Raw genomic sequence first — 20294 nt, 5'->3', positions numbered from 1 at the left:
TGCGTGTGTGTCATTATGCATGCATGCATGCACATTTCTTGATGACGAATCTGTGTGTGCGTGTGGTAAAGGAGCGGTCGTGTCACTTCCCTTTAGGCAGGAAGTGTTCATGCCATCAATCACAGCAAGTGTCAATATGGATGAAGGAGACAGGTTTAGGTCGCCATCCGTAGAGGGGTGGAGGGTGTGGTCACATGGTCACTTGAAGGGGGGCGTGTGCGGAAGTATGAAAGGCACGTGCATGTCATCGAACAGGGAGGAGAGAGTAAAGGCAATGTATGTATGAATTATATTATGCTAATATAGCTTTACACCAACAGTTTGCCACCCCGGTCTCAATTAATGAACCGCACCGAAGCGTTCCCGACTTTGTGTATCTTTGTGTAATGCCAAGCCCGACCCTCACAGCGGCAAGGTAAAAGCAGGCCGCCATATTAAGTCAAGTTAAGTCAAAATGGCAACAAAACCGACCAAACTGGGCGTCACGCCAGGAGCTAAGCCACACGCCACCGCCTTGCACTCACCTGGAAACAGGTAGGCCACCTGTTATATTTGCTTCCGTGGATTTTAAGGAATCCGTATTGGGACGCCGATGCACCTTACTAAAAGAGCGGTGCTAAATTGAATGCATGCTTGCTGGCTAATTGAAGCGTTGTCGTGGCGTGAGTTTGCGTGCTGGTGTTACCTCGTGGCAAGTCGCTGGAGGAGAGATGCTGATACATTTATATTGCTTGTCAGTTAGTCATTTGATAAGCTATATTAAAGATAGAAACAGGAAGAAGGGGCCAGTGGCGTCATTAGGCCTATTTTAGGGGGACTTCAGCCCCCCTAAAATGTTCTTAAGCTTCCCCTAAATAATTTGATATATTTTTTATTTTTTTACAAAAAAATTGTCAAATTTTGTATAATTATAATATATTCATATAATTAATATAATACAATTATATAATAATTAATATAATTTTATATAATAGGGCAGGCTAATACTAGCCTATTACTATAATAATCAGAAGAAGAATAATGATGATAATAATAATAATAGGCTAATTAATAATATAATAATGATTATTATATAATTGATCACTGTCCACTGGACAGAATGGTTGCAGAGCTTGAGCAGCGGTTTAGCAGTGTAGATTGTGTGTACTTATGTAAATTTAATGGTGGCCTAAAACTATTGAGTATCTCTACTAAATCTATCCAAAAGTGGGAAAGTTATTAAAGGAAATGCATGCATTGGAGCATGAAGAGGAGGAAAAGCTGCGCAGGACGCATGAACAATTGACACTGGGTGGCGAAATGGCAAAAGAAATGGCAAAACTCTGGGCTGTTGATGTACAAAGTAGCCTTTGTGGTAAATCCAGATCAAAAGTCTCTGATGGAATGAACTCATACCTGGAAAAGAAACAATCAAAACAGCCACATGCCAACGCTGTTGGATTTGTTCCATCACAGCCCATGAAACAAACAGTAAAAACACACACGAAACTACACAATCGGCTACAAATCCTGATGCCGCTAACGCACCTGGTGTGACGCAACGCATCCCAGATCCCCTTGAGCCCCAAGCGTATCCAGTCACTTCCCAAAACACCCACATCATTCTCACACAGCATCAGGACATGGTCACAGGAAATGCAGGAACACAAAATAACAGCATACTGGACATTATGAGGAAACAAAACGAAATGACATCACTTCTCATACAACAGCAATCCTTATCTGCGCTTCCAAAACGTGAAATCCCCATATTTGATGGCAACCCTCTCAAGTACCACACATTCATCAGAGCCTTTGAAAACGGAGTTGAACGCAACACACCACCAACAACCACGATAGACTACACTTCCTGGAACAGTATACAAAAGAACTCATTCACAGCTGCCAACACATGGTCCCTGCAAGAGGATACACCAGAGCCAAGTCTTTATTAAAGGAATATTATGGGAATGACCGAAGCTTCCCCGACTTTGTGAGCGCGTCACAAACACGAAAACCAAGCCCGACCCTCTCAGCGGCAAGGTAAAAGAAGGCCGCTACATTGGACATGACTCCACCACAAACCATGAATAAACGAAGCGCTGTGGATACTGTAGCTGCTATGTTAGCATAGTTAGCGTGCGTGCTTATGGGGTTTTATGTTTTTAAGTGAGATGAAGCAGTCATGTTCACATGAGAAAAGTCTAAATTATTCACGCTGATTCTTTCTGTGCATGTGGCATCATCAGCACCATCACATCTTTTATTTACACACACGCGCACACACACACACACACACACACACACCTACATGTTCCAGGTCAGTGTTACAGTTTGTTCTCATTAGGCTCAGTGTGTGTGTGTGTGTGTTGGGGGAGGGTTGTGTTGTTTCATTGTGACTCAAAGCCCTGCAGCATCTCTTCTAAACCTCTGCATCATTCTGCTTTCCTTTCCTCCTGTGTGTGTGTGCGTGCGTTGTTAGCATGCTAGCAACAGAGCTAAAAATACTTCCTGTTTGCTGTGAGGTCACTGTGATGTAATCGACATGATAGTCTTGTATAAAAGCTTTTAGGTCCGAATAAATATTTTACCCAACACACACACACATGCACGTTAACGGAACAAAAGTAAGAGGTCAGAGGTCAGCATCGTGATGAAGAAGGTCAAACACACACACACACACGCTTAATATTCAACTAAATGGTAAGTGGCTACTGCAGCAAGACTTGACCGCCATCTGCTGGACAAGAAGTGCACAGCGAGAAAGTATCTTTGAAATGACACAAACCTTTGTTAAAATGAGTCACGTGACGGCATTAACGCGTCTGTCGTTTCTTTAGGCTTAGCTATGAAATACTTTAAACTAAAAAATATTAAATAAAAATAAAACACATTAGCTGAATTTTCTAAGTATCCGTTTCGTCAACACCAGCCGTCATTGACCAGATGCTCGCGAGTGACCGGACCGGAAGCATGTGTGGGCTGGTCGATACAATGTCGATATCTTCAATGGCAAATGCAAGTCCGGTATCGGATCCATCAATTCTCTTCTATGGTTATTTACATAAATATTTGTGTTTTTGTTGTATTGTTTTGCTGAAACAATGTATGTAATGTTGCCAGTTGTATGACTATGAATGCACCTTTCCGGTTTACTTATGTTGACATTAAATTGGCTGTCCATAAAAAAGTTTTTAGTTTGCCTCTTGTTTCATTCTGATTACGCTCATGATCAGCTCGTTAAAAGCCAAAACACCAAATCATTTAACAAAATCAGAAACATCTATTGGCAATACTGCCCTTGTTGTTTTGCTTGGTATCAAAACAATGGCAGATTTTACAGTATCAACTACGCCGAAAGAGAAACTACGCCACCCACTGTTTCAGGAGTGGTCAAATACCTGCCGGTCAACAACATTGACTTGTAAACAAACATGGCGTTTTATGTCTTGAAAGTTCTTATTGAAATATTCAAATTTATTTGGACGTCAGTGTAAATGACAGGAAAGCAAAAAGTTTACAGCATTTGAGTTGTGGGAGAAGAACAAATGAAAACTAACTCATCCATCACATTTGTAAAAATCTATAAATACCTGTGAATTCTTTTAAAAATCTACTTTGCTGGATTAAAAGGTTCAATCGACGTCAAACATGGGCCAGTTGTGCCGGGTATCAGGCTCCGCCCCCTCACTATTTCCAATCATGCTTTGCACAGCTATGACTGGACATGCCTGACACTAAAGCCAAACCCCTTGCAGGGGGGTGGAGACTGAGCCGGCACGATAAATGCAAAAAAACCAAAACAAAAACAAAACAAACCCCTCAAAAACATTAAGTCCTAAAAATGTAAAGTCAAACGCACACAGGGAATAACAACAACATGGTCGCTATGGTGACCTGAGCTAAAGCAGCTCTGCATAACTCTAAAGGAGGCAGGACAGGAGTCATGTGATCCGTTTGGGCTAACATGAAGGAGGAAGATCGTGATCGTTGGTAAAACAAACATGGCCCCCGATTGGGTGCTTGGAGTCCTGAAGGGGGCGCCCTCTTTCGCCAAAGACTGATATGGCGGCAGAAAAGAGGCGTCACATTCCAAGCGGAACATGGGGGGGGGGGGGGGGGGGGACACGTCGAGCGCCGGCTCAAGCTCGCCGCCATCTTGGATCTTTGGAAGTGGAAAGGTTGGGAACGCCCGTGTCCAAAAGCATCAGCTGACTTTTGTGTTGAAAAAGTCCAATTGCGATTGTAAAAACGTGTGGTTGAGTTTGTAAAAACAATGAAAAAAGGTAGAGAAGGAAGTGTTGACTTTGTGTCCATGGGAAGATCTTTGTCCTCCTCAACGGTTCCTCACGTCATCCATCCATTCTGAAGTTTGTCACAAAAAAATAAAAAGGAGGACACACCCCTCTGCACTGAAGCTCCATGCGACAAACAGGAAGCAGTTGGAAGTAGTGGGAGGGGCTGAGAGCATGAAGATGTGATGTAGGAAGTGATCTCCCCTGGTTTGTTGTCTAGCTGAGGGACACACGGACACAAACACCACGACGGAGCGACTAGTCGTCCTCGTCGTCGTCCTCGCCCTCGTCGTCCACGTCTCTCTTCCTCTTTTGTCCCTGAACGTCCGCCTGCTCGTCTGCACAGACACAAAGTGATCGGTCGGACAGCGTGCGACAAGACTCCGCTCATAGAAGCGCTGCGACGCCCCACTCACCATCCTCCTCTTCCTCCTCGCCGTACTCATCATCGTCCTCCTCCTCCTGAGTTGAAGCACACTTTTTAGCACACTTAAAAAAAACTTACAACACTCCTAGGGCACACACACATGTAACATGTGGCTGCACACACGCTTGAAAAACAAACCTACACCCATGACACCACATTAACACACTTAAAAGATGCACACAATCTTAAGACACACATGCACATACACTCTAAAGACACTCTTGTAAACACATACACATATATACACACGTAAGACACAGGGCTCTATCTGATTGGACGATACTAGTGACGGTGTACGTCAGCTCTACCAGGCTGACGCCACCTGCCTAATTGAGGTTGAAAGCACAGAAGTGGTCTGGGATCAGGGGTTGAAGGTCAGAGGCGGCCACGGGTGCTCAACCTGGTTGAGGACACCCGAGTGGGCGAGCGAGCGGCAGAGAAGCAGACCCGATTGGAAGCCTCAGAGGGCAAGGGCTTACACAAAATGATCGACACCTTCTCAGCCAATGTGTCAAATTGGGCGTCTTCTCTGCCGACCGAGCACAGGTGCACATCGGGAGGGGGCGGAGCTAACCCGCATGAGCCAAGCCAGCGTTGCCCACCTGATCTCCCCTCTTCACATGAAAGCTCTGTCCCACCTCTCCTCCCTCTGAGCCATCCTCGTCCTCGTCTTCGTCGTCCTCCTCGTCGTAGTCGCCTGGCGGTCCCGCCCCATCTTCGCCGTCCTCATCTGAACACAAAGAAGCCAGAGTTGAATGGAGAATGGAGGAGCCACGACCGAGGGAGGGTGGGCGATGCTCCTCTCACCGTCGTCGTCCGCCTCAGAGTCGGGAGCCTCGTTGTCGTCTTGGTCGAAGCCGTCCAGGTAGGTGATCTGAGGCAGCAGCTCAAAGACGCTGTCGCGGTAGTCGTCCAAGGACGTGATCTCGCAATTCAGCAGGTCCAGACTCTGCAGGCTCTTCAGGTTTTGCTGCAACATCCACAAAACGTTTACTTTCCGCCTCTTGAAGTCTTGCGCACACGAGCGTGTGCACTGACCAGCGCCTCCACGTTGCTCAGCTCCTTGATCTTGTTGTTGCTCAGGTTGAGGTAGATCAGGTTGGGACATTTCTCCGACAGAGTCTCAAAAGAGCCCGACAGGTTGTTGTCACTCAGCTCCAGCTGCAGAACATTTTTCAGACATTTGAACTTTGAACTCCACTGCCACATGAGCATGTCAAACACCAAGGAAGACGTCACCTTGCGCAGCTTGGGCAGCGACGGCATCTTGGCCAGCGAGGAGAGGCCCACGTTGACCATGCTCAGGGCCTCCAGCTCTGTGAACTTGTCTGTGAGACCTTCCACTTCTCCACTCACCGATTGACAGCTGTCCACCACCATCTCAGCCACCTGTCAAACAACAGCTTCCTGTATGACCCGGTGACGTCATCGCTTGTCAGTGAATTAAAAGGATGAACTGAAAGAGCAGATGAAGATGCCATCCCATCTTCATCATTTACTATGTTGTTATAAATGGAGGGCTTAGGGCTGCGCGTGCCATTGCAACTACTCCCTGGCGTGCGCGTGCTGACGGCGTCCTTCAATTCATAAAACATGACACCAGCAGCTTTGTGTGTGCGCGCGTGCCCGCGCGCGTCACTGAAGCCTGCCTTATATAACTGCCACTGCACGCGCCCGCACAAAATGTCTGCTCTGTAAAACAGGACGACTCCACGCCGAACCCGCCAGCGGGCGAAGTAGAAGCGAAGCGAAGCGAAGGTTTGGCCGCTGAGGACACGAACCAGCAGCGGTAGTAATGCTTGGCGACGTCACAGAGCGACAAGCTAATGTTCTCACGGCAGTTTATCATCGGAAGTCAGGCGTGCTAATCCGCCAAAGCGCCATTTTGATTCGCGTCCGCCCGAGGTGGCGTGCTCATTCCTAGTTTGCTGCGTTACAGTAACGTCTTTGTAAGGACACACAACGGGCACGTCACATCGTACTCGTGTGTCACTCGCATGTCCCTAAAGGTCACGAATGTCCACTAAAGGTGTGCCGCTGATGGTCCCCCTCTGTGGAAGTGAACGGGGGACAAAATGGTTCCATCCGCTTTAAAATGTCGTTGTGCTTGTCTTGTTCGCGCGCAAAGACGACGGTTTGTGGTCAGTTGGCGACGCCAGAGTGACTCAAAGTTTTCACTTCTTCACGATTGAAAAGCTCCAAAAGTGTAGCCAAGCGTGCTTTTCTCTTACGAGCTATCTTGTTCGAGGTAGTCGAGACAACACAGAAACGGCTTGGGGGCAGAGGAAGGGCAAGCGCGGATGCTTTCACGTCCATCCAGGATCCTCGCTTTACGTCCGTCATATTACTTTTAGAATGTTCGAGCCAACGTGCTGGAAGTAACGCAAAGTTGGCGGGCAGAGTGCGGCTGGTGGGCGGGCTCCTCGTCCCAGGCTGCCCGCTCCGCTCGCTCATCACCTTCGGGACCACAACCGTTACGATGTTTCGGATCAAACGTGCTCACCTCCCCCGGGTTCCGGTTCCGCAGCTCCTGGTTGATCCTCTTCTTCATGTCCATCGTGAAATATTTAGTCTGCAGCTAGGCAGTAAAGTAGAATAAAGTCCCCGGGACAAGAGCGCTACTCGGTGGTCTCTGATGGCTTCACTTTGCTCACTGATCCTCCATGATACCTCGCGCCCTGCCCCCTCCGCCGTGGCCCTGCCCTCCGCGCCTGTGATTGGCTAGCAGCCTCATCTTGTCCTCTGATTGGTTAGAAGATCTGCCATTCAAGGCTGAGCCGTCTTAATCCAAAAGCGAACTAACTGTCTGCGTAGACCTCGTTTGGAGTAGAGCAGTTTGCTGGAAAAAAACATCACTTTTTGGAATTTTTGCTTATACGTTCAAGCCACTACAATGGCCAATGTTTTCATAGACAAGAACACCTAAAAGCCATGCACTAACGTCAATACTTTCGAAATAAAAATATCCCACGTTCAAGTAGGCAGGACTAAAATGGCGGCCGCTTGGCCTCCCTTTCTGATTGGGTAAACAGCCCATCAATCTAAAATGATTGGGGGACGGCATTACAGTGTCTTTTTCGGGTGAATGTACACGATCTGAAAATCTTACAAAATTATTTGTAGCATTAAAGGGTGTGTTAAAAAGACAACACTGACGTTAACAAGTGTTTATATATCAGGTAAGCATTAATATCACGGTGAAGCAGTCAGATACAGTTAAAAAAATACAACTTTATATATACATAGAAAAATGCTGAGTTTATAAAAAAATAACTCAAATGCTGCCAAACAAAGATGAGGAAGGAGGGAAGGTGCAGCAGGCATATCACAGGTGGGCCGGGAAGGACAAAACTATTGTCTGTTTCGGTTATTTTAGCCTTCATGTACTCATAGCCTCCGGTTAATTCTACTTGAAGCTTCTCTAGCACATTTTGACTGGAAGAATGGAGTTTGAAAACTGTAAAAGTCCCTGTGAAACAGATTAAAAAACAACAGCAGTTCAGCTGGGAAACCAAATGTTAATTCACGTGGCAAAAGTTTCAGTAACTGCTTAAATGTTCCTGCCTGTTCCCTCGAAAGGTGCACACAACAGACGGCTTTAGGTTCATTCCAGATTCACAGTTTTCCATCCGCATGTAATAAAAAAAAAAAACAAAAAAAGCAGGCCGAGTTAGGTGAGGTACAATTATCCCAAAAGATTCCCTTTGCAAAGTCCACTGCGACACTTGAGATTCCAGCGTGGCTTTTGGGGAAAAACAAAAGGAACCATAGTGGGCTTGTTCCGTCCTCCAACACATTCAAAAGCAATGAAGTGAGTAATAAACGTGCGGGACAAACGCACAAGGAGAAGTGAAGTTAAGGAAACGGGAAATTATGTAAGCGTAGTGATACACGTTGTCAAACAGGAAGCTTAGCGCTAACTTAGCAAAGGAATTCCTCTGATGGGACGCTGGAAAGACGGCATGGCGCGTCAGTCTGTTCACGCCGTCTTCCTGCTGTCGTTGGCAGTCTCTGACACGTTACGGCATCACTCGGCCACAGCCTTCCTTCCTGCGCCGACCCTCCATCTGTTACGAGCTGACCCCTGTGGGCTCTCCCCCGGTCTCCACCAGTGTCACCTGACCCTCCTCCCCCTCCATGATGATCCCTCCACCTTGCAGCACCACCATCTCCCCCTCATCCTCAACCACGGCCGCTGCTGTTGCCGCCGTCTCCTCTTCGTCCTCCCCGCCCACCACCTCCTCTGGGCTGACGGCTGCCGTGGCGGCATTGGTCGTGCCGTTGGCCTGGCTCTGGGCCATGGCCTCCAGCTTGATTCGGTACTCCTCGGCCTCCTGCTCTTTGCGCAGCAGCTGCTGTCGGTACTCCTGTGCCTTCCTGTTAGCCTCCTGCAGCTGCCTCTGTAACAGCTCCTGGTACAGGACAAAAATAATAACATTTAAGTTTGGAGGGCGAGGTGCAAGACAATGTAGCTTATGCTGGAACATCAACACAGGATAAACTTTACAGTCACTCAATGACGTTTCCAGTGCATATAAAGGGAATCGTGCTGGGCCCTGGACTGCCTCTTCCAATCGGTGTGTCGCGCCTGACATGACTGGTACGTACGACTGGTCGGGTGTGAGTACACCCTTAAAAAGGTATCTCCATGTTCTCCACTCACAGTTTCTCCTGTGTCGTTGTGGTTGTTGGCCACCTCAAGCTTCCTCTTCCTGGAGGGTGGGGCCTGAGATTCCTCTGTTACCACCTCCTCTGCCACGGTGTTGGCGGGTACTGCCAGCACTGCAAATACAAACACACCCGTTTAACAAAGAGAGGAGATAAACGTGTGTGTGTTTGATGGACGCATGTCATACTTTGCTGTCCATGCTGCATGGTGACAAAGAAGGGCTGCGTCATCCCCCCTGTGGTCTGTAGATTGCCATGTTGGTCCGTTACTATGGTGATGACCCTCTGACCTCCCTCGTTGACAACAGCAGCATGCTGGATGTTGGAGTCCAGCGCATTGGCAGCCAACGCTTCCTCTGATTCTGCTAAAAGACACAGCCTAAAGTCACGCGCACGTCAAACTATAGCTTTAGCATGTGTGCGCGTACTTCCACGTACCGGTGTTGGCCTTGTTGAGCAGGTCGGCCAGATTGACCACACCCCCCTGGATGGCAGGTATTCCCTGGATGATGAACTGCGGCTGGTTCGTTGCGTTGCCGGACTCCACGTTCACGCTCACCTGGTTCATGTTCACTTGGTTCTGCATGCCCTCCTGCACACGCACACACATGTACGCACATGACAGAAGGCTCAGGAGACCATGTGCGACTGGGACGCGCAAAGATGTTTTGCTCACCTGCAGAAGCAGCATCAGGTCAGTGTTCTGGATGTCGACAGCGATGTCAAACGGCGTCTTATCGAACTTGCTGAGCGCGTGCACGTCGGCTCCGTGCTTGATGAGGGTCTCCACCACGCCGTGGTGTCCATGCTGCGCCGCCCAGTGCAGCGCCGTCATCTTCAACATGTCTTTAGCGTTGATGTCTGCGCCGCTCTGGAAGCATGCAAGTAGTTGAAACACAAGCCTCAAATTAACCCCCATTTTATTTTATTTTTTTAATTTATAAAGACACAACCCCCAGGTTTCTCACCCGGACCAACAGCTCCACGATGATGGTGTGTCCCTCGGCAGCAGCCATGTGCAGAGGCGTCCTGTCCACCTTGGTACGTGCGTCGCGGCTGACACCTGCTCGCAGAAGGACGTCTGCCGTGGAGTAATGGCCGTGCTGGGCGGCCAGGTGGAGGGGGGACGTCCCCAGCTGTGAGGAGGGCATGTTATTGCGTGGAACGTTACTAGAGAATGTCAAAGCCTCAAGACAGCGACTCACCCAGTCGGTGGTAAACGGCGCTCCATTGGCCATCAGGTTTCGGACCTCATCATCTTGACCTTTACGCGCCGCCTCGAGCAGACGCTTGCCCAGGTCCACCAGCGACATCTGACACACACACACACACACACACTCTTTTTCAGGGAGAGCTAAGTATGCTATTAGAAAAAACAAATATCACAAATATCAAATACTGTAAATGACACGAGCAGTGTGTTTTGTATGACAAAAATTTAGTAAATACCAGGAAAACTATATATACTGGCTTGTTTAAATGCTTATTCTCCAAAATAAATAAATACAAATCTATCAGCAATGTGTTTTTTTCTCAACAGGCAATACATTTCTGCAGCCACTTAAGAGTAAGACAATCACACACGAATGAAATTGCAGTTTTTTTAATTCCAATAATTGCTCTGTATCTAATATAAAACACATATATACATTCAAACAGCAACATCTGGGAAGCAGAGTGAAGAACTGTTCGACTGTTTAAACCACTGTTAAGCTTTTTCACAGAGGGCAGTTTACAGAAGAATTGAAGGATGCGGGGGATCACGTCAATACATGCATTATAAAACTAATAGGCTGAAACCATGTAGGTCAATATATGCCAAGTTATCAAAACAAAACACCCATCTTAGCCTCGTGCCACAGGTGACAAAGCATATTAGCCTGACATCTAATAAGACATGTCATAAAAAAAAACATTGTTTTTACTTTGGACATCCCTGGCTTAAACGAACTATGCTAATAGCACTGAAAGAAACAACAGGTGCCACATTAAAATATATCATTTGCGCTCATGAAGAAACAAAACGAACTTTGGCGACAAAACTTAGCAACAGGCTAGCGAGAAGAGTTGTCCGACAATGGAATTCTGGTGTTCAACAGGCTGCGTGATTGCGAAAGACGAAGCTTTTCTCGCCGGGCCGAGGAGCCATTTTACGCGCCTTGTCGACAGAAAAGAGTCCGCCATGTGCCACGTATCCCCCCTCGGCGCTGGGCTTATTTAGAAATCACCAACATTATATATGGGCGCGTTCTGTAGCGCAAAACGTTTGCCGCAAGACGGACAGGAAACCGTTTGATATAAAGTTGTTGGTTTTCCGGGGGAAGTCAGAGAGAAATTTCCTATTTTACACACCGAGAAAAAACTACTTCCACATCCGGTTAACTAGCTTTCTTCTGGCGCGCAGCATCGCGTCGCTTAGCGGACGATTTTCTGACGAGGTTTTCGAGCGGTAAGGGTGACTTGAGAGCCGACTGCTGGCTAAAGGTGAACAAAGATGTAGTTTTATTCCACACGAGGAAGAGAAGTTACTCACCGCGTCCAGCTTGCTGGTAGACTGCTCGTGTTAGCACTGTTAGCAAGCGAGCGAGCGAGCTAAACGACACACAAACTGCTCTGAGGAGGTGTGCGTCTGTCCGTCTGTCTGTGCTTGGTAGAATTTGATCAAAAGCAATAATAAGTAGGGTTATTCATTGACAATATTCAAATGTTGGACATTGGGCACCGCCGTCGCATGCTTGACTCCGCAAATTGTTTACTGGCCAAAGTAAGACGGAGAGGGGTGGTAACATGCCCGGATGTTGTGAGTGTAGCTTCCAAATTAAAAGCAGTGTAGCGACTGTGTGTTCAAACTCTATGGTGTACAATACATTTTAAAGCAAATGCGTGATAACTACATATTGTATCGAAAGGTTACTATTGTATTTGACGTGGTTACTATTGAGCAATACTGCACGCCATGTGTAATGCATCTATATTGGGTCTTATATTGAAAAACACGACGAGGAAGTGTGTCTAACTTTAAGCAGTCAGTTAGCAATCACCCTTAGCATGCATAGTTAGCAAGTGAAAATCAAGGCTTTTGACTTAATAACCTGTCTTTTCTGGCGACGCAACCCGAGCTTAATCTAGTGTCATGTCGTCTTTAAACGAATTTTAGCGTTTATGGTGTAGCAGTATGGCTGCTTGCCGACTTCAGAGGTACCGCTCGATGGGCGGGCTTTCACTTGGCAAGCAGGCTGACAGTAGATCAGTTTTTTGTACGGAGACTGGAGAAGAGGAAATGCTTTAGACGACCTCAGACCAGCCACTTAGGTGGCTAGCCATTTGAGCAACAATTGAAAGCTAAAGTGATTTTTTTCTGGTATGAACGAAACAAAGGTTGCTTCTCAGTACAAATAAAGACATTCAAAATCCCCAGGTTAACATTCTGTGTATGCATATAAAGAAAATAACGTTTATTGTTGTCAGACTTTGGTACATTCAGTGTTTTTTGTGTCCAGTGGCGTCATCGTGAGGCCTGCTCATAGTGAAACACCCAATCAGCAGCATGAAATAAATAAAATACATAACAGCAACAAAGAACACAAATACTGCAGGTGGTTGTTCGTCATTCTTGATCTACAAAATTTGACGTGACGAGCAAATTAAGATGGCCTCCACTGCAGGCTGTTTTAAGCTTGGGGGTCAGGTACTGTAGCATGCAAAGTGGCTAAAATGCAGCCGGTGGGATTTCACAGCAGCAGGTTGAGATCGTCTAGCAGAGCATCCACGCTGACGATGGGAGCCCTCCAGTAGTTGAAGGATGAGAACTGGCTCAGCTCCTCCTGTACACGCGAGACGTTAAGACATTTAACCTCTAATGTCCTCACCTTTCACATAAGAATGTTACTGTCTGGGCCCTGCCTACGCTCACCTCCTCTTCCTGACCCATGCTGTCTTGTCCTCGGCGAGGACAGTCGATGAAGCCGAGGTCCTCCAGCTCGTCCAGGTCCAGGGGAGGGATGGGCTGCCTCCAGAACAGGAAGGAGTCGTATTGGCTGTTAGATTTCTCCATCATCATGCGATCTGAAGGACAAGTGAATCTGTTCACACGGTGATATGGGACAAAAGTGGTTTAATGTGAAGACTTTATCTTGACAACATGCAGACGCATTCACCACCAACAGGCCCTGTGTGTGTGTGTGTGTGTGTGTGTGTCTTTCAGGCTATCACTGATGCTGAAAGGCGTTGGCTGCTGTGAAGATGCCGGCCGTCAATCCGATTCTAAACCTTTTCAATTAATTTAATTCTGATTCAAGACTTTCTAGTAACACAACTGGGTCGAACCAAATATTTACACAGCTTTTTCTTCCGTGTTAAAATGGTTGAATTGGCAAGCGTTCACGATGGATAAAACACATTTTTATCGTCACGAGGGTACAAAAGACTGCACAAACGAATGATTAAATATGACAATTACCTGCTTCCGGTGTGAAATTAAGATCAATGTCTTTGTTCCTCTGCTGCTTTTATTGCCAGACGTTCAGATGCGGCAGGTTGAAGCGATCGCCGTCAAGCTCTCCGGCACAAATGTACGCACTTCCGTTCACGCATTTCAGAACAAAAGGCACTTCCGGATATTACAACCGTATAACTTTAAAATGATACGTCCATTTTCATTTTCATTGACTAGCTCCTTCCCTCAAAATCAAAGGAGGGTTAATCATTAAAATCACCCGCTTTAGTGACCGGCTGGAAAGAAAACCTGTAGTGTCCTCCATGGCATGAGTTTGACACCCCTGATGTAGTAAGATGGTTGTTCTGTGTTTATTTCTGGCTTCTTGTATAGCTAGAACTCTTACAAAGGCTGAATTGTTTCCTGCAGTGTCACTTTGATGTGTCAACGTGTCGTATTTCCCCTTGAAGCTTTAATGTGATGACACAGATTCATTTATTTACACGCCGTAATAAAATGACGAGTCTTCACTGGACGGCTGCACTGAGCCCGCTGCATCAACAGGGGGAGACATTGGCCTGAATAGCGAGCGGTTGATTGGCTGGGAGCCAGAAGGCGGGACTTCCTGTTTGGAGCCGCGCCTCAACAAACTTAAGTCACTCACACACTCGCACTTTAGACATTCTGAGGACACACTGTGGACACTCTGTGCTTGGAGAAACTTCTAAACTGCCGCTTCCTGTGTCAGGTGACTTCTTTCTCCTTTCTTCTTCACGGAACGTGTCAACGTAGCGAGGGATACTTTTTATTTGAACGATGTTTTAGTGACATCTCTTCGTTTGGCAGACATCGGATCAGCGCCGTCACTCTACGTATTTTGTGAGTGTAAAAGTTGCCTTTCTTTGGCGGTACAAGAAAGTGTACTAGTGCACCGAACGTCAAGTTAATCAATTGAAGTAAGGCGGAACTAATGACCGTTTTTGGGTTAGGGGGCGGAGCTGCCGTGGAGTGACATCATGAAGGAGTCGCTCTCCAATGCATCTTTTCAGTTGCTGTCATGTAGCATGCTACATTCATGAACTTCACTTAGCTTTGCTACATGCTAGCATGTTTCAAAAGGTCAGAGGTCATAGGGTAACCATGACTACTGACATGGTTGCCGTGGTGACTTGTTCCCAGCCACAGGAAGTGAGTCAGCAACATGTATTCTTCATCTTTAACCCCTCTGTTTGTTGTGGCGCAGTCCGGTGGATTTAACCTTCAGTCTTCACACACACACTACTTTCAGTCCATCAAATGAAACATTTGTGAACCTGTCAGTCAATCATCAGCTGAGACAGTGGCTTCTGTGTCATCTTGCGACCCCCGTCGCCCCTGCTGCTTCCTGTTTTGTGCAACATGTGACTGACTGTCTGTGCGTCAGAAGACAAGACATGCCGCACGCACACACGCACTGGTTGATCACATGATGCAGACATGGATCACATCCCTGCGGCGTTCCCGCCTGACATTCCTGTCTTCAAGCATGAAGCTGCTTGTTCTTCACATTCCTGCTTTATCTTCCGCAACCGAGACGTGCTGTGGGAAGGTCACCTTCGTGCTGGTCTGAGATAGAGGTCAAAGGGTCCTCTGCTAGTGTGATAAGACGTGTGTGTCCTGTAAATTAACGTGTGTTCAAACTGATCTCCATTTTGTTCTTTTTGTCGTTTCAGGTCAAAGTGGAGGCTGCGAACTTTGAGCCGGTATTTTCAACGCTGACTTTTTGGGCTGAATGCCTCAGGAGCACACACACGCACAGACGGCAGTTGTTTCCCCGGCCTGCAGGGCGGCAGCGGAGAGGCCGGGTGTCGGCATGAGCGATTTTTGGCACAAGATGGGATGCTGCGTGGTCGCCAAACCACCACCGGTGAGGCGCACACACACACACACACATAGCTTAGTCTGAACAAACAACCGCTAATGCTAATGATTGATACTCAGTGGGAGTGAAGTCCGTAAAGAGGAAGTTTGTATTTTTAGTCCTCTTTGCTCCATTGTGGTGCTACAACAATACACACACACACACACACACACACATACAGATGCCAGCAGTGACTTCACTCTCAGGGAAGTTGAACTGAGCTTCTTTTGTCGGGCAGGGCGGGAAAAGGAGAACTTTTCTAGGACTTTCCACACATCCATGACGCCTGCAGACATGTTGGATTGTTGACTTTAGTGTTTGACGGCTGGTTGCTGATAACGAGACTGATAATGAGTTCAAACTGTGAAAGGAAAAGTGCGCTTTAAAAAAATTTCTGCCCGTTATTGACGTCAACACACGTCTTTCCTTCTCTGTGCATATTTAAAGATATAAAAACAGTGGAAAAAAAGGCAACTAATGAATGCACCTGATGGGACGGCCAATCCCGCCAACGAAGCACGCTATTAAAACACCTCCAACAAGGTCTTTATAGTTTTATATCCATGCCATGAGCATGTAGTAACAGGAATATTCATAATAACTTATAAACTTCATTTTTAAGTATTAGTATTAGCGGAACCTCCTTGGCACTTTTTGGATTTATTTAATTTCATAGGCGCAATAGATGCATTACATTACCTGCATTTATCTTCAGAAGGCACAGAAAAGAGACATGTGTGTTCATGTCTCGCATAAGGATTGTGGATGATGGGCAAAATTCCCAGCAAAAAAACAAAACACACTTTTCTTCGTTGTTGTTGTTGCTCAGCACTCTTATTTTGAAATGTCAGCCCTTCCTGTGCTTGGGTGCTGTGGATGACTCCTTGAACTAATAACAATCTAAATAAAAAATAACAATAAATGGGTGTAGAAGCCGTACAGTCTTGCTTTTACTTTGAAGCCCATTTTGCACTGAACAGGAAGTCACCGTGTCCACGGTGTTGTTGAGAAATAATGAGGAAGTTCACCATATACAGAAAAACTCTTGCAGATATTTGATATCAAGAGAAGCCAATATTGACGTCAGCCGCTACTTATTAATATAATTAACACAGTGGATCGGGACTTGATGAATTCTTTGACAAAAAAGACAAGCCACAAATGGCCCTCACGTCATACTTTGCACATCCCTGGTTTAGGACAGTGAGCGCAATTAGTGGCACAAACTCAAATGTTACATCACATGTCAACACATGTCTCATCAGGAAGAAGCTGATGTTGATGTCATTGCCATGGCAACCACTAACTTACACTTATCATTTTAGTGTGCTCTCTAATCAGCGCCAATAAAAACATATATTTCTGTGTGGTATAGCTGTTAAAGCGTTAAGGTTGTTTACGTAGAAGAAGACATCCAGAGAGTCAAATGTGGTCCAGATGGAGGCGAGGTCTCGTTCAGCCCACACGTGCCGACGTGTGGCCGTCGCCATGCCGACGTCTGAGGTGACGACTGTCGGCTGTGTTTGGAATGTTGTGTCCTGTAAAAAAAAAAAAAACACCACATGTTTCTATTCTGTCCCGAACTTACATGAGAAGAACACTTGGAATGATCCACAGTGTTGTCAGGTGTCCAACTGAGGTCACACATGTGAAGGTGGAATAACGCAGTGGAACATAAGCCTCTTAAATCATTCCTGAACGCTCCCTTTGCAGAGCCAAGATGGCTTCTGGATGGGCCGGATTCCCCACTCTAGGATTAGAAGACTTTGGGAACAAAATGGGGTTTTAATGAGGTTTTTGCTGGATGCCGGCCAGAACTCTGAGTTTTCCTGAACACATCACAGAGCAGCCTCCTCTCTGTCGACCAATTTCAAATGTAAAACATATTTACTGTCAAATGACCTCATACTAGTCTTGTTTGAGGTATACAGTCAAGTAAAAAGGCACAATAAGGTAAAACGAAAACAATGCAAAACTAGCATAATGAAACCCACAATAAACGAGTGGACGAGTGGTTAGCACGCAGGCCTCACAGCTCGGAGACCCAAGTTCAATTCCATCTCTGTGTAGCGTTTGCATGTTCTCCCCCTGCATGCGTGGGTTTTCTCCGGGTACTCCGGTTTCCTCCCACATTCCAAAAACATGCTAGGTTAATTGGCCACTCCAAATTGTCCATAGGTATGAATGTGAGTGTGAATGGTTGTTTGTCTATATGTGCCCTGTGATTGGCTGGCCACCAGTCCAACACCCCCCCCCAAAGTAAAACTACAACTAAATCAAATACTATATCACATACTTTGCATAATAAAACTTCAATACAGCAAAATTACACATCTATACTCCAATGAAACTACAATAAGGTAAAACTCCTCAGCTGGCACAATCAGTATTCAGTAAAGTAAAACTATTCACCAGGCTATAATAAAGTAAAATTGTGACAAAATAAAACTACTTACTGAGCACAATCAGTCTACAACTAAAGTAAAATTACAACAAAATTAAACTACTATAATTAAAAACACACTTAATAATGCCTAATAATGAATGGCATAATGAAACTAAAATAAAGAAAAACTACAACTAAATAAAACCACTAGCCTGATGCAATAAAACTTTCATTCATTTTCTACCGCTTTTCCTCACGAGGGTCGCGGGGGGTGCTGGAGCCTATCCCAGCTGTCTTCGGGCATGAGGCGGGGTACACCCTGGACTGGTCGCCAGCCAATCACAGGGCACATGTAGACAAACAACCATTCACACTCACATTCATACCTATGGACAATTTGGAGTGGCCAATTAACCTAGCATGTTTTTGGAATGTGGGAGGAAACCGGAGTACCCGGAGAAAACCCACGCATGCACGGGGAGAACATGCAAACTCCACACAGAGATGGCCGAGGGTGGAATTGAACCCTGGTCTCCTAGCTGTGAGGTCTGCACGCTAAGCACTAGACCGCCGTGCCGCCCCGCAATAAAACTTCAATTAAGTAAAACTACTCCCCTGGCGTAATGAAACGACAACTGTGTGTGTGTGCGTGATATAATCTCTTGTCAGTGGTCATGATCATCATTTTGTAGATGAGCAACACTCTTGACGATGTGAACATGTGGAAACTCATCAGCACTCCTTCAGGTCGTTTGAGACTTGTTGGTGCAGGACTCACTCACTGTGTGTGTGTGTGTTTAGAAGAAGAGGCGAAGGAAGATTGATCGCAGTATGATCGGAGAGCCGACTAACTTCATCCACCTGACGCACATCGGCTCTGGAGAGATGGCAGACGGTCTGCAGCCTGTAAGAAGACGTCACTGACTGACTGACTGGCACACTCTTTAGTCCCTTTCTCACTGTGTGTGTTTGTGTGTGTGTGCGCGTGCTTTCAGTCAGGCTCAGTTCAGGAGCAGATGAGGTCGAAATGTCCAAACATGAACGGCAGGAACAGTTTCCTATAGCCGGTAAGCCTTCATTTTTTTATGTGGCCAGTAGTGGGTACTATGAAGTTAGACAGTTTATTGGTTGATTATTTATCGACAGGACTGACGCACCACCTCCCTCTCCTCCGCCAACGGATCCTTGGTCCCGGCGCGACGTGTTGCATTCGGGGCAACCGCAGGGGCCGCCATCCCGGCCCGTGAGACAAGCAGGACTTGACGCCCCACCCACCGTGTTGCGCTCTACCTTCTGCTTGCACGCCACGACCTGTCCGAAATGTGAACGCTTTCACCACTAGAGGGCAGAGGAGGCGGATTGGAGCGCGACGTCACTGGATTCCACTTACCCAGCATGCCTTTCTTCCACTGAGTGACACTCGTCGACAACTATGACTGGAAACGCTCATTCCTTTCCTCCTCGTGCTAGCATGCGTCCCGTTAGCCATGTGACCTGGCAGCTTGGCGTCTCCTCATTTCATGTTTTTAACCATCAGCACTTTTTAAACTATTTTTTTAATCTGACAATTCAGCTTTGGAGAAACTTTATTGATCGTGTCATTTGGGCTCAAACAAATGTGTGTGAGCTTTGACCTCTACAGAGACTGTGACCTTCGCAGAAGTAGACTTCATATTTGCTTATATAACGCCGTCCACAAACACACGCACACACACACACGTTAGCTCCGCCCATCAGTTACGTAACAAGCTCATGAATAAATGTTCCCTCCAACTATGTACTTTTATTTTGAAAGGCAAACACGTGTGTTCTTCAAATGTGACTCTAAACATGGAATGTGTGTGTGTGTGTGTGTGTGAGAGAGAGAGAGAGAGAGAGAGAGAGAGAGAGAGAGAGAGAGATTACGTCATGTTTTCTGACTAACATCTGGACTCAATGCAGAGCGGCTGTACTCTGAGATGTAAGAGTCGTGTTAAAATTGTATAAAGTAGGGACAGAAGATGGGGTCAGAGGGCAAGTGTAACCTTCTCTGAAGCCATGAAAACCTGAATGTGTGTGTGTGTTGCCATGGAGAGACAGAGGAAGGCAATAACATTAGATGATGTGGTTATGAAATGACCATGTTGAGTACAAGCTAATGTGCCTACAGCTGAAGAATTACTTCACAATAAAACAACTACAATGACGTGAAACTACTCACCTGG

At 46.4% G+C, this 20294-nt stretch overlaps 4 protein-coding genes across 9 annotated transcripts; 1 reads left to right on the top strand and 3 right to left on the bottom strand.

The window, feature by feature from the left end:
* Nucleotides 1-3435: 3435 nt before the first annotated feature.
* Nucleotides 3436-7396, bottom strand: anp32e (acidic (leucine-rich) nuclear phosphoprotein 32 family, member E). Of its 2 annotated transcripts, none has more exons than XM_058046987.1 (7): nucleotides 7205-7396; nucleotides 5941-6090; nucleotides 5740-5862; nucleotides 5509-5671; nucleotides 5304-5431; nucleotides 4691-4736; nucleotides 3436-4612 (listed from the first exon to the last, which is right to left on the bottom strand). In XM_058046987.1, exons 1-7 carry the CDS (start codon nucleotides 7256-7258, stop codon nucleotides 4533-4535), a joined length of 744 nt encoding a protein of 247 aa, XP_057902970.1. In that variant the 5' UTR covers nucleotides 7259-7396; the 3' UTR covers nucleotides 3436-4532. The 2 variants fall into 2 exon arrangements, with proteins under 2 accessions (XP_057902970.1, XP_057902971.1); XM_058046988.1 differs by having other exon boundaries at nucleotides 5340-5431; nucleotides 7205-7395.
* A 457-nt stretch (nucleotides 7397-7853) lies between these two features.
* Nucleotides 7854-12532, bottom strand: gabpb2a (GA binding protein transcription factor subunit beta 2a). 3 transcript variants are annotated; one of them, XM_058046986.1, is made up of 8 exons: nucleotides 11903-12519; nucleotides 10575-10682; nucleotides 10338-10505; nucleotides 10046-10240; nucleotides 9808-9961; nucleotides 9558-9734; nucleotides 9365-9483; nucleotides 7854-9113 (listed from the first exon to the last, which is right to left on the bottom strand). In XM_058046986.1, exons 2-8 carry the CDS (start codon nucleotides 10680-10682, stop codon nucleotides 8772-8774), a joined length of 1263 nt encoding a protein of 420 aa, XP_057902969.1. In that variant the 5' UTR covers nucleotides 11903-12519; the 3' UTR covers nucleotides 7854-8771. The 3 variants fall into 3 exon arrangements, with proteins under 3 accessions (XP_057902969.1, XP_057902968.1, XP_057902967.1); XM_058046985.1 differs by having other exon boundaries at nucleotides 9558-9731; nucleotides 10338-10682; nucleotides 11903-12532; XM_058046984.1 differs by having other exon boundaries at nucleotides 10338-10682; nucleotides 11903-12525.
* A 256-nt stretch (nucleotides 12533-12788) lies between these two features.
* On the bottom strand, nucleotides 12789-14189 carry mllt11 (MLLT11 transcription factor 7 cofactor). Of its 2 annotated transcripts, none has more exons than XM_058046992.1 (3): nucleotides 13829-14189; nucleotides 13283-13451; nucleotides 12789-13193 (listed from the first exon to the last, which is right to left on the bottom strand). In XM_058046992.1, the coding sequence occupies exons 2-3, from the start codon at nucleotides 13427-13429 to the stop codon at nucleotides 13101-13103; spliced, it is 240 nt and encodes a 79-aa protein (XP_057902975.1). In that variant the 5' UTR covers nucleotides 13430-13451; nucleotides 13829-14189; the 3' UTR covers nucleotides 12789-13100. The 2 variants fall into 2 exon arrangements, with proteins under 2 accessions (XP_057902975.1, XP_057902974.1); XM_058046991.1 differs by having other exon boundaries at nucleotides 13283-13434; nucleotides 13829-14187.
* Nucleotides 14190-14401: 212 nt separating this feature from the next.
* cdc42se1 (CDC42 small effector 1) lies at nucleotides 14402-20294 on the top strand. Of its 2 annotated transcripts, none has more exons than XM_058046989.1 (5): nucleotides 14402-14552; nucleotides 15517-15710; nucleotides 18892-18996; nucleotides 19086-19157; nucleotides 19237-20293. In XM_058046989.1, the coding sequence occupies exons 2-4, from the start codon at nucleotides 15576-15578 to the stop codon at nucleotides 19152-19154; spliced, it is 309 nt and encodes a 102-aa protein (XP_057902972.1). In that variant the 5' UTR covers nucleotides 14402-14552; nucleotides 15517-15575; the 3' UTR covers nucleotides 19155-19157; nucleotides 19237-20293. The 2 variants fall into 2 exon arrangements, with proteins under 2 accessions (XP_057902972.1, XP_057902973.1); XM_058046990.1 differs by lacking the exon at nucleotides 14402-14552 and adding an exon at nucleotides 14555-14683 and having other exon boundaries at nucleotides 19237-20294.

Source organism: Doryrhamphus excisus, chromosome 14 (assembly GCF_030265055.1).
Source record: "Doryrhamphus excisus isolate RoL2022-K1 chromosome 14, RoL_Dexc_1.0, whole genome shotgun sequence".
Lineage (NCBI taxonomy): Eukaryota > Metazoa > Chordata > Actinopteri > Syngnathiformes > Syngnathidae > Doryrhamphus > Doryrhamphus excisus.
This window is presented reverse-complemented; position numbering and strand designations above follow the sequence as displayed.